Below are 12,848 nucleotides of genomic sequence, written 5' to 3'. Positions count from 1 at the left end.
ACCTGAAGGGAATCCCATGTCTGCCCGCTGTCTCACCTTCCCGCTCTCACTCCTCCGCATCCCTGCCCAGGTGTTCCCACAGAGCTCCTCTTGGAGCGGCCAGAACATCTTTGAAAACATCAAGGACTCTGAGAAGATGTTGAGTTTTCGTGCCCATGGCCCAGATTTCCCAGCCACTGGCAAGCGGAGCCTAATGCAGCACAATAACTCCACGCAGACGGACATCTTCTACCCCGACCAGCCCGAAGACAGGAAGGAATCCGGCCCCGCTGGAGGCAGCAGCTCCTTCTTGCACAAGCCATTCCCGGGGGGACCCTTCCAGGCCTCCCCCCAGGCCTGTCCCAGTGCTTCCGAACGTAGCCTGAGCTCCTTCCGCTCCGACACCTCCGGGGATCGGAGCTATGGGCTGACAGATGTGCGTGCTCGGCGACCCCTGCTGCCTTTTGAGACCGAGCTGGGCTCCTGTGGGGCAGCTCTGGCAGATGCCCCTCTGGAGAAGTCGGACCCTGAGGGCTCCAACAGTGGGGGAACCTGGCCCAAGGCCATGCTCAGCTCAACGACTGGGCCCGAAAAGCTCTCCGTGTATAAGAAACCAAAGCAGCGCAAATCCATCTTTGACCCCAACACTTTCAAACGGCCCCAGACACCCCCCAAGGTAGACCTCCTGCTACCAGGCCCTGGACCTGCTCACTCCCCCCAGCCCTCCAAGAGGGCGGGGCCCCTGACGCCCCCCAAGCCCCCTAGGAGGAGTGACTCCATCAAGTTCCAGCATAGGCTGGAAACCAGTTCTGAGTCAGAGGCCACCCTGGTGGGCAGCTCCCCGTCCACCAGCCCCCCGAGTGCCCCACCCCCTGACCTGGACCCTGGGGAACCCATGCACGCCTCGCCCCCACGCAAGGCCCGGGTCCGCATCGCCTCCAGCTATTACCCTGAAGGAGACGGGGAGTCCTCCTACCTGCCAGCCAAGAAGTCCTGTGATGAGGACCTTACCGCCCAAAAGGCGGACGAGCTGGGCCAGAAGCGCCGCCGGCCTAAGTCTGCGCCTAGCTGTCGGCCCAAGCTAGCCCCGGTGGTGATTCCTGCCGCGTTCCTGGAGGTAGAGCTCAGCCCCTTCCTCCCGCTTGGTCGAGCTCCTTTGCCCTTGCAGTTGGCAGTTTACCCAAGGGAGGGATCCAGACGGCAGGTGGATTCCAGGGGGGAATGGTGGGAAGGTGCCCTGTGGTGGGAATAGGATGCCAGAGGGGGAACTCTCTCATGGGTCTGCAGGAACAGAAGGGCGTGCCGGCCAGTGGAGAACTGTCCCCGGAACTCCAGGACTGGTCCCCTTACTCCCCAGCACATTCCAGTCGGCACAGCAACCCCCCGCTGTACCCCAACAGGCCGTCTGTCGGTGAGCCAGTGGCCAGCGGCAGGGAGGAGGCTTGGTGTGGACCTGGGGGCTGGCCTTCCTGGAACAGAGGGGCACTGGACATCCTGGGAGCTGAGGTCCCAAAGTCCCATTTGGGGTGGTGGTGTTACATCTCTGTCTTTCCTTAGCTTGTCCAAGTGCTGTCTCCCTTTAGCAGTCTGGGAAATAGAAGGCATGGTGGGGACGGGAGTTACTCCTTTTCTGCAGATGGGAAAGGCATCTGGCCAAAGTGCCTTGGCAGGCTGGTGGTTAAGACATGGTCTCCTGAGTCCTTGTCTCCAAAAACTGTGTACCTGAGATACAGGGCAACTTGCTCAAGTCCAGAGCAACCCTTTTCACCCAACCTATTTCCAGGCACCGTTCCCCGGAGCATGACCCCCAGCACCACCGTGAGCTCCATCCTGCGTAATCCCATCTACACTGTGCGAAGCCATAGGGTCGGCCCCTGCAGCTCCCCGCCTGTGCCCCATGACGTCGGCCCCCAGGGCTTACATCCCAGGTACACGCCCCAGGCGCCTGAGGCCACGAGGCTGTAGTCACCCATGCTGTACTGAGGGGTCCCTCAGGCAGAGAGGCATCCTCATCTCTTGGCCGGGGGTGGGGTGGGATCCCCAGGGAACAGGAACCTGCAGGGTGCTGTGGATTCACCAGTGTGGAATTCCAGAGGATACTTGTGGTGGGCAGGGGTGGTTCCCCTAGTGAAAAATGCCTGGTGCACTTAGGAGCCGGAGAGGTTGCTTGACTTTCAATTGGGCCAGAGGGAGTGGTACTTCCATGACTGCCCTTATAAAGTCCTTGGGATTCCATCACGTGGATCCATGTCACAAGCTCATCTACCATCACCACTTCTGGAAGGCCCCACCTTCAGATGTCATTAATTGAGGTTTCTACCTTTTTGGTACCATTAGCCCGGGACTTTGGGGGCCAATCCCATGTGTTTAGTGGGCCGCAGGGATACTCAGACCTAAGCCAGTGTGCAAAGGAAGGTGGCAGTGCTCAGGACTGCCTGCTGCGGAGTGTTGGTTTCCCAGGCACCCTGTTCAGGCCCGTGTCATCTGGACCTGAGTCACTCTTACTGACTCAGCGGCCCCCTGAGCTAAATGTACTGTCATGGTTTCTGTGTTAGCAGTGAACAGACTAGTTCAAAGTCACTGTGCTTATTCCTTGCACAGATTTTTTTTTTTTTTTTTTTTTTTAGCATCTGTAGTGTGTACCCTGGACTGTGAACTAAAAGGAAGCCTTTCTGTCCAAATGGGGTTTTATGTTCAAACATGGGAGAAGTGAGAAACAAAAGGAGCAAAGAGGATCAAAGCAGGTGGTGTCGAGGGGTCTCGAACCCAGTGTGGGCAGACTGGTGAGCCAGGCCATTGCCAGAGGAGAGTGCAGGTCTGCTTGAGGGGTTATAGAGGGCCTGGTGTGGGGGCAGCTTGGCCAGGCAATGAGTCTGGAGGAACAGGTCACACACCCTGTAGGACCTGCAGTCAGGGTAAAGGGCTTGCAGTTTTATCCTGAGCATGGAGGCATAGACTAGCATCTCCCATCTTGGGTTCTCTCATCAGATCCTGCAACAACGGGCTGGGCCAGGCTGAAGCCAAGGGTTGAGAATGTAATGGAGGTCTCCTGTAGGTGACAGACTTGAGCCTGCCCCCCCACCTGCTACTTTCCAGTAAGTGGACCTCAGGAGTAGAGTCAGGACTAGAACTCAGGACTCTGATATGGGATGCCAGTGTCTGAGTGGTGGCTTGTTGAGGGCTGATGCGGGCCAGCCTGATGTGGACGAGACCAAGCTCTGTGCCCGCCCTGCCCTTCTCCAGTCACTCCTGGGTCTGCCCACAGCCATCCCTTCCTGCCATCCTGGCCCTGTGACTGAAGCTGTTGTGACACCCGGACCCGTCTTCCTTGGAGGTCCCCTCTATGAAGCATCTGGGATGAATTTGTTGACACAAGCTGACAGACGCAGGGCGGCTCCTGGGCCTCGTTTCTGTCTGTTTGGCGGGGTTTCCAGCCCATTCGCTTTCTGATTCTCCCACAGCGTTCAGCACCAGGGGCGCCTCAGCCTGGACCTGAGCCACAGGGCCTGCAGCGACTACTCGGAGATGAGAGCCTCCCATGGGTCCAACTCGCTGCCCTCTAGTGCCCGCCTTGGTAACTCAGACTATGCCGGGGTGGGCGCCTGCTACCCACATGTATGCCTCTGCCTCCCAGGCCGAGGCGGGGCCCCACCTCTCACATGGTCCTTCTGACCACCTCGTGGGAGCGAGGGAGGGATGTGATGGAAATAATGCCTGAAGTCTTGCCTCCTGATGGAACTACAGGGTCTTCCAGTAACCTACAGTTCAAGGCAGAGCGCATCAAAATTCCATCCACACCAAGATACCCCCGGTCCGTCGTGGGCTCCGACAGAGGTGAGGGCTCCCTCTGCTATTGCCCTGCCACTGCTGGCACAGGTCCTCACCCCACTGCGAGGTCCCTGGGCACCGTCTGGGGGCAGGGAGATGTCCTGGTCAGGGAGGTGGAAGGGAGAACATCTGGCTTGCTGTAGCATGCTTGGTCTGGGCTCAGCCCACACCATGACCACACCCCTTCACCTGCAGGATCACTGTCGCACTCTGAGTGCAGCACCCCTCCGCAGTCCCCGCTGAGCGTCGACACCTTGTCCTCCTGCAGCCAATCCCAGGCCTCGGCCTCCACACTGCCCAGAATCGCTGTCAACCCTGCATCCCTTGGGGAGCGCAGGAAGGACAGGTGAGCACGGCTGGGTGGCTGTGGCCAAGGCAACGGTCCCTCCCTCTGGGCCTTCACCTCCGTGTCTTCACTGGAAGTCTGGTGGATTTCCCAGGAGCACTGCTGTCTGTAGCCAGCCCTCTTTTAACACTGTGTGGGAGTGGCCTGCCTGTGGTTGTGGGATTAGGCACCAACCTGTCCTCAGGCAAAGCCAGGCTCACTTTGACCCTTTGCTTTGGGCCTCAGCATGAGGCTGCACTCCTGGGGCTTTCCCTTGTTCCCTCTGGTGTGAAATAGAGCATGCATGGAAACAGCATGTGAGCCCAGGTTCCCAGCTTGGTTGTTGATCTACCAGCTTTCAACCACTTAGGTTCACGATTCAGCCTTGGTGTCAGTCCAGAGTCCCTGCCTCTGTGGGGTCCAGCACTGTCCCCCAAACCTACCCTGCATGAACCTTCTCCCCTGCTGTTGCTGCTCTGAGTGCAACTTACAAGGTTTTGTCTATGTTATGCACGATAGACTTCTGTGAAGGTCCAAACTGAAACCAAATGTTGACGATGTGTCTCCAAGGTCCTGTCTGCGTCATGGATCCCCAGCAGTTGCTTCTCTCGCCAACTTGAATTCCAAAGATGAGGCTTCTGTGGGTGTGAGCCTCACGGGTCATCTATGGGGTGGGCTGCCCCTTGGGAAAGTCAGGTGGTGAATCGTCAGACAGCAAACGTAGCTGAAAGTGGAGGGGCCCCCAGGGGAGGCAGCAGGGCACCTAAGCCACGGGCCTGCAATGCCTGCTCAGAGGTGAGAGCCTCCCAGGGTCCAGCTCACTGCAGGAGAACCAGGAACACCTGCCAGCATGCATGCACAGGAACATGGGCAGGCAGCTTGACCGAGCCCCAGCTCGGGTCAGTGGGATAACAAGGGTCTTCCCCTCAGGGCAGTAGTGCCTTGTGTGGGGGCAGGCCATGGGCACTCTGGCAGGCCTCCCATCAGCTGCACAGTACTCCGGGAGGCCTGGGGCCTGCGCCCACCGTACATCCTGTAGCCTGGTCAGACTCTCTACCCACAGTGGCTCCGTCTGAGCACAGAAGGTTCTTGCTTCTCCATTCTGAAGTTTCCCATTGTGTGCTCACTTTAGAGAACTGGGGATTGCAAAGAAGCAGATGTAGGAAAAACATCATTAGCAGTCAGCCTTGCCAAGCAGGAAGTTGCTCCTAATATATATATTATTTTTAAAGTTTTATTTGAAAGACAGAGTACACAGAGAGAAGAGACGGAGATCTTCCATTTATTGGTTCACTTCCCAAGTGGCTGTGATAGCTGGAGCCAGGAGCTGCTTCTGGGTCTCTCACATGCGTGCAGGGGCTCAAGTGCTTGGCCTGCTCTGCTGCTTTCCCAGGTTTCCAGGAGCATTAGCAGGAAGCATGGTCAGAAGTGGAGCAGTGAGGACTGCAAGCATCACCACAGGCAATAGCTTTACCTACTGTGCCACAGCACCAGCCTTACTATTGGTAATTTTGAGATTATAGGCATATAGGTGTATATGTATAATTGCGTATAATTATACATGTAATCACAAATGTATGTTTATGAATATGCTATTTGTACTTTATATACATGTTTTATGTACATCTCTTAACATGTGTGGAGTTACTTGGAATGTTAGAGGCAGATTTTACAAATCTCTTTCATGAAGCAGCTTTATTGTTGCAAGAAAACCTGCGTGCAGGCCACAGAAAGATGATGAGGGCGCAGTGGCCTCAGGTGGCCACGCATGGAGGCATGCTGTTAAGGTGTGGTTCTCACCTACACGCACACACACAAACATGTGCGTGTGTATCACTGCCCATGGAATCAGGCCCCTCTGCCTTGCCCTGTGCACTGTGGGTAGATGAACCTGGTTGATTTCAGTAGCAGCCTCGTAGCTTACCTGCAGCCTGGTGCCTGGCTCCTGCCCAGTTAAATGGGTTGTGCGGAAACGGGACAGCGAAAAGGGCATTCAGTGAGGCCTGGAGGAGTCCCACGCTGCAAACTGACTCTGCTCTCAGTTGCGTGGTGAGTTCAAGGCTGGAGCTGGGGTGACTTGTTCCTACCCTGGGCCTTTGCTCTGTCAGCTTGGGCTGGGGCAGGAGAAGATACTGGAATGGCTACTAGAAGATTCTCACGATTTACCCCTTGGTCCCCTAACATGGGAAGGAATGGTGGGTGCAGGCTGGGCTAGAGAGTAGGGGCCAGAACTGTGGAGCAGGTGCGTTTGGGTGGAGGGACACAAAGGGAGGAGGTGGGAAAGCAGGGAGCAGGTAAGAACATTACTCTGATTCTGGGAGGGTTGGACCTTGGGTCACAGGGACCCACACTGAGACTTGCTTACCTCAGGGCCCTGGGTGGCAGTGGCCAAAGTGTGGGGATGCCTCCCGATGGGCACTGCTGGTCCCTCGCCATGTGGGCTTTGCCTTTGGCTATGACATTGTCCAGAGAGGAAAAGCTCAGGGGCTCAACACCCAGGAGAAAGAAGGCCTGGGAAGCACCTGTCACGCTGGCACAGTCCGTGTCATCTTGTCCTGCCTTCCTGCCGGCCGTGTCCTTCGGTGGTTGTCTTCTCTGAGTGTTCCGCTTCTCTTTTCTCTAACTGCTCGCACCGTCCAGATGTGTCTACCACCACAGATCCCTGCTGAGGCTGCCCGTGGCCGCCTGGCCCAGGTCCTCCTCCCTGAGGAGTCTGAGGTTGGCCCAGCCCCTGCCCCTGGCCCCTCTGTCCTGTTCTGGGGAGTAGCGGGTGGGACTCCCAGGGGCTGCGAGTGCATGGTCACTCTTGCTCACTGCCTCTTCCACCAAGGCTTGGGGTTATAGCGACCCTAGTATGCATCATGAGTGTATTTGCCCCGTGCAGCTGGTAACTGCCACGGTGCTCATCACCCCAGGAGCAGTCTCTTTAAGAGGTAGTAACTTGAGTCTCTGGAGGCAGCCCCTCCCGGGAGGAAGATCTATGTGTCTTTCCCAGCATTGGTGGTGTCTGTGGTATGTGGCGTGTTGGTATTGCATGAGGTTGTGGGAGCATGTGTGTCCACCATTTCATGGGCAGGTCCATCAGATCATTGTCCAGTTGAGTGATGGAAGGAGCTTTCTAGGCTCTGGGGCCACCATCTCTGCATAGCCTGAATGCATGTCTGACCTCTGGATCTCCCCAAGCCTTCATTTTAGTTCTGAGTCCTCCCCCCCGCACCTCCCCTCCCCCCCAAAAAAAACTTTGCTTTCTTTCTAAGACCTTATGTGGAAGAGCCACGCCATGTGAAGGTGCAGAAGGGCTCAGAGCCACTGGGCATCTCCATCGTGAGTGGGGAGAAGGGCGGCATCTACGTGTCCAAGGTGACCGTGGGGAGCATCGCACACCAGGCTGGCCTTGAGTATGGGGACCAGTTGCTTGAGGTAAGCGGCGGTGCTGGCTTTGGAAAGAGGAGGGGACCGTTGTCTCCTCCTGTGGAAATCCATGTCGCTGAGTGTGCCCCCCTCCCACGTCTCCTCAGTTCAATGGCATAAACCTGCGGAGTGCCACGGAGCAGCAGGCACGCCTCATCATCGGGCAGCAGTGTGACACCATCACCATCCTGGCCCAGTACAACCCACACATGCACCAGCTCAGCAGCCACTCCCGGTCCAGGTGAGCACTCCGTGCAGAGGCATGCCTGCAGCAGGTGTATCTGCTCATCTTGAGGGGATATTTGGAGTACTGGCTGCAGGCCAGGGAGTGTTGGGCAGTCCTGGGTTTCGGGGGGAAAGGGACATAGAGAGAAGCTGTATTCTCTTGAAGTGGGGGTGCAGGTACATGGCTGGAGCCTCCTCGTGGCCTGTATAGCTAGGAGCTGACAGATTGTTCCCTGGCATGGATGGCTGCCTGTGTGGACCACATGCTAGAGCCCTGCCTGTAGCTGCCCCTGTACTGAGAGTCACATGGAAGACAAATGTGGGGAAAGGCTGTGGAATATTCTCGTTTGCTAGGGAGATGAGATTCACAGGGGAAAAGAGTGCTGTGTATTCACACGTGCTCCAGGCTGGACACCATGGGGGAGGACCCCCGAGCTGAGGCCAGGCAGGGAGATGCCAGGCAGATGCTATTTGCCAGTCACTAACAGTGACTTGCATCTGCACAGGGCTGTGTGGTTTGGTCCTTCACACAGCTACTGGACAGGGCATGGCCATAAGCTGCTCCTCACTGCTGTTCTTGTCTTCAGCTCTCACCTGGACCCTGTTGGTGCCCACTGCATTCTCCAGAGCAGTGGGGCCACTACCCCAGAGCATCCCCCTGCCATCGATCCGCTGATGGAGCAGGATGAGGGTCCAGGCACGCCCCCAGCCAAGCAGAGCACCCCCAGCTCCAGGTCAGCACATGTGCATTGTAGGCCTTTTCCTGGCCATTACTATCCTCCTTCCATCCTACCTCTCCTCCCTTCCTCCTTTTCTCATGTTCTCACAGACTCACTCTTCACCCTCTCTCTGTGACACAGTCCTGCAGGTGTCACCCAGCCAGGCCTTGGGGCTCTGGCTGTTGGCAGTAGGGTTGCCTCCAAGAAGGTGGTTTGCCAGGCTCACGCAGCCTCAGCTGCCTTGTGGCGAGGGGCACTCAGTCAGCAGAAGCTCTGGCCTTGTGGTTTGGGTGATGGCTGGGTTCAGGGGTTCAAGGAGAGCAGGAGCTATGCAGGGTTGGGTGTGGGAATAGCAGGGAAACGAGACTATAGGCAGAGGCAGCAGCTGCTGTGTGAGTGATAGGAGCAGGTGTGGGTCCTTCAGCCTGGCCCTGGCCGGAAGGGACTGAGTGTGACGTAGTCACCTGGTCCTGTAGGCAACCACTTGTCCGTCACACAGCACGAAGCTGGCATGACACTGAATCTGGGTCTGCAGTCCCACTGGGGCTTAGTGTGCCAGAGCCATGGTCCCCAGCAGGCTTCTCACTGAGTTCCCCCACCTCAGCCCCTCATCGCCCTCTGCTTTCTTCACTCCCTCTGCCTCCTGCCTGTTTCCCGTGCTAAGTTAGCAGTGCTGGATGGCAAGGGGCTGGCACGCAGGGCTGGTGCACAGGGGCTGGGCAGGCTGCCGTGCTCTGGATGGTGTGGCCAGCACTGGCTTTTACCTGGGAAGTACTAAGGAACCAATCAGGGAGTTACTTCCTCAAGTGACAAGTTGGCAACTGCAGGGATGTAGGCTCTGTCTCTCACTGGCCTTGGGACCTGAGGCCATGCCTCCACCTCTGGCCCTTGGCATCCTGTCCACTCCCTAAGATGGTAGAACCTAATTTTTTTATGAGATTCTTCCCACTCACCTGCCTGTGGTTCTAAGCCCGGCAAGACAGAAGCTGGAAATGGTGCTTGGCCCTCCCTGTGCACAGCTCAGAGCTGCACTTTCCTTCCTGAAAGGATCGTGGGGGACACCACCAAGAAGCCCCTGGAGCCTCGTGTGGTTTTCATCAAAACATCACAGCTGGATCTGGGGTTGCACCTGTGTGGTGGGAACCTGCATGGCGTGTTTGTAGCTGAGGTGGAGGATGACAGTCCCGCCAAGGGTCCCGATGGGCTTGTGCCAGGGGACCTCATCCTCGAGGTGAGTTCCTACCAGGCCTGTTGCCCAAGACCCTCTCCACCCAGGCTGCTGCCTTGAGTTGCTGCCTTGAGTATCCTAGGGAACTGCACTAGTCTGGACAAGGTGACTTCTCTTCAGCGGCTGCACTAGAGCCTTCTGAGTGGCCCTGCTGTCTTGGGATGGGAGATTGAGCCAGAGGAGGGGACCACATTTTGAATAGCCCTTTTCACTGTTGGACTGCAGCCTGGGAGAAGTCAGCAAGGGCAGCATAGACCCTCGGCAAGGGGCCCCAGCAGCCAGGAAGCATGGCTGGCACTGGGACATCTGGGAGACCACAAAAACTCAGCTGCCTTGCAGAGATGTTAGGGGATGTTGACTATTGGCCTTGGTGCCATAATGGGTGCCTCAGCTGTCCTCGTCCCCCACCCCACTCCGGTGCACCTACCGTCTGACTCCATGGCCCCGTCCCTGGGCAGTATGGCGGTGTGGATGTGCGGACCAAGACGGTGGAGGAAGTGTACGTGGAGATGCTGAAACCCAAGGATGGCGTCCGCCTCAAGGTGCAGTTCCGTCCTGAGGACTTCACCAAGGTCAGGGGCCTGCCCGGCGACAGCTTCTACATCAGGTACAGGCAGCTGGGATCTCAAGGATATGGGGCCAAGACCAGGGCTAGGCTTGCCCCTAGGCTGGGGCTGTGATGGCAGGAGGTGGCCCTCCAGTTCCCAGGCTGCTCTGCAGGGATGTTTGGGGTTCAGAGATGTCCTGATGCTCTTGGAGATCTGAGAACAGAGACTGAGAACAATAAAGAAGCCCAGCTTCCGGTCGCTCTAGTGGGAGAATGACATGCTACTCCTGTCCCACGCAGGTGCCAGTCTGTAGGAAGCAGGAGCCTTGCCATTGGGCAGGGAGGCCCCCAGGAAAGGCCCACTTCTTCCTCTCACCCATCTTGGGTGTCTCCCTTGTCCATAGCACAGGGTGCCCACCATGGGAAAGCACCCCCAGAGCCAGGAGTGGGGGATGGATGTAACAGGTGGGGCAGTGGCCTCAGAGGCCTGGTTGCCTAGGAGTCTGGCAGCCTTCTCAGTGGGTGCCCTCTGTCCCTCACTGCAGGGCTCTGTATGACCGGCAGGCGGAAGTGGAGCATGAGCTGAGTTTTAAGAAGGATGACATCCTCTACGTGGACGACACCTTGCCCCAGGGCATCTTTGGGTCCTGGATGGCCTGGCAGCTGGACGAGAGTGCCCAGAAGATGCAGCGTGGGCAGATCCCTAGCAAATACGTGTATGGGTTCCCCCTCTCCCAGACCCACGTGGTCTATGGCCTCTGGGGCCTGGGCCCTTTTCAGGGCCTCATGCCTTTCTGTGGCAGAAGCATCACTTGTGTTCCCAAATGAACCCACCATCCCAGTGTCTGGTGTTGGCCCCAGGTTTGCCCACAGCCCTGGTGTTTGTCCGTCTCCCTGCTCTGTGGCTATCAGCTATACCCGGGGTCTGGGAGTATATGGTGGGGAGCCCCGAGACCTGCAGAGGCAAGCGGGGAGCCCACAGGCTGACTCTCTGACTGCAGGATGGACCAAGAGTTCTCCAGGAGGCTCAGTGTGTCAGAGGTCAGAGATGACGGCAGCACCACCAAGACCCTGTCAGCAGCTGCTCGCCGGTCCTTCTTCCGCCGCAAGCACAAGCACAAGCGCAGCGGGTCCAAGGATGGCAAAGACCTGCTGGCCCTGGACACTTTCTCTAGCGACTCCATCCCACTGCTAGAAGGTGAGTGGGCGTGTCAGCAGGGACTCGCGCAAGACGCAGGTCTGGGGGCCGCTGTCCAGGGCTGCCTGGTGGTCCTGGCTGAGTCTCCCATCCATGGAACGTGGCTTCCGCCTTTAAGGTGTCCTCCCAGGCTGTCTGGCAGCCCCAGCCATCGCCTTGATAAGTCAGGCAGCAGGGAGGATGGGGCAGGGCAGGGATGTGGTTCTTTCTGCCTTACATCTCATTTGACACCTTGCATGGCTGGGGTGGGGTTTGTGCTGCCGGCTTCAGGGACTTGGCTCCCACTAGGAAGGCAGGAAGGAGATGGAGGCGTTGGCAGGTGGGAGCCCCTTCTGTTCAGTGCACCCCATCTTGTTTGGTTTCATAGTCTACTGGTGGCCAAGGGTTCCTCATCTCTGCAGGCCCCTGCCCTGCTGCCCTTCTCCCGTGTCCACTGACAGCTCAGGAGATCCTCCCAGGGCCAGGGCACTGAACCGAGGAGTGGATGAACCAGTCTCCTCCGTTGTGCTTTGCCTCATGGCTCACCCTGGCTTGGCAGAGGATCGAGAGCCGCTGGGGCCACATCTGGCTGCTTCCTGTCTCCCTGAGAGGTCTGCATCACGCAGTGGTTCCCCTGCCACACTGGTTCACTCACAGCATGGGTACCTTCTGTCTATCCATTCTCGTGTGGTTTATATATGCAACATTTCTCCTAAGCACCATGTGGGCTTTTAAAGCAAGTCTGTGGCCGTCTGCCTTTATAATGTTTTTATCTAAGTCTGATGGGGACAGCCAAGTGCACCTGCATTTGCAGAAGGCAGGACAGTGCATGTTCGCTGAGCATGTGTTGCCTATTTTGCGTTTTAATCTACTGCATAGAATGAAACACACTTTGCCATCTTACTAACTGTCCAAGCTGTCTCTGTATTCTTATTTGAGATTAATCCAGTGGCATCCCATCTCTCCCTTATCTGTTGAGTTTTAGCTGCTTATTGTTCTCGTGGAAGTGTCAATGGACCTCTGGGTGTGTGTCTTTGGTTTCTCTCTAACCTGAATCCTCACTTCTGATAATCCTAAGGTACCTGGCCTCTGCGGAGCCATTCAGCTCATGCTGCATCCAAGTTCTGACCCTGCATCTGAGTGGGTTGGAATGCAGGACAGCCTTGGCTTGCCTCACAGCTATGCCCTGACCTGCTGCCCCTTCTCATGTGTCCACCTCTCCCTCTATCCTGCCCACAACTCTCTTCCTCGCTTCCTGATGCTGTCTTGGTTCCTTGTGCAAGGTCAGATCTGGGTCTGGCTTCCTCTAGCTGCCAAGGACACCCCTCCAGTGCTCCTCCCCAGCCTCTGTTCTCACAGGCCCTTCTCCACGTGTGTCTCACAGCAGCACCACAGAAGAATGAGTATGA

General features: G+C 57.1%; 1 protein-coding gene across 2 annotated transcripts in view; it reads left to right on the top strand.

The window, feature by feature from the left end:
- Positions 1–12,848, top strand: part of DLG5 (discs large MAGUK scaffold protein 5) — a 100,816-nt gene that overhangs the window by 79,179 nt on the left and 8,789 nt on the right. For both annotated transcript variants that reach the window (XM_040976021.1, XM_040976022.1), the window contains 13 exons: positions 71–1,096; positions 1,267–1,390; positions 1,763–1,907; positions 3,441–3,553; positions 3,724–3,813; positions 4,003–4,153; positions 7,390–7,552; positions 7,651–7,784; positions 8,356–8,502; positions 9,535–9,718; positions 10,174–10,322; positions 10,808–10,978; positions 11,264–11,460. In XM_040976021.1, coding sequence (XP_040831955.1) covers positions 71–1,096; positions 1,267–1,390; positions 1,763–1,907; positions 3,441–3,553; positions 3,724–3,813; positions 4,003–4,153; positions 7,390–7,552; positions 7,651–7,784; positions 8,356–8,502; positions 9,535–9,718; positions 10,174–10,322; positions 10,808–10,978; positions 11,264–11,460 — 2,794 coding nt within the window. The remainder of the gene's footprint in view (positions 1–70; positions 1,097–1,266; positions 1,391–1,762; positions 1,908–3,440; positions 3,554–3,723; positions 3,814–4,002; positions 4,154–7,389; positions 7,553–7,650; positions 7,785–8,355; positions 8,503–9,534; positions 9,719–10,173; positions 10,323–10,807; positions 10,979–11,263; positions 11,461–12,848) is intronic.

This window comes from Ochotona curzoniae, unplaced genomic scaffold (genome assembly GCF_017591425.1).
Source record: "Ochotona curzoniae isolate NIBS_2020 unplaced genomic scaffold, NIBS_Ocur_1.0 contig_2692, whole genome shotgun sequence".
NCBI classification, from domain to species: domain Eukaryota; kingdom Metazoa; phylum Chordata; class Mammalia; order Lagomorpha; family Ochotonidae; genus Ochotona; species Ochotona curzoniae.
Note: the sequence above shows the minus strand (reverse complement) of the source record. Positions and strands in the feature narration are given on the sequence as shown.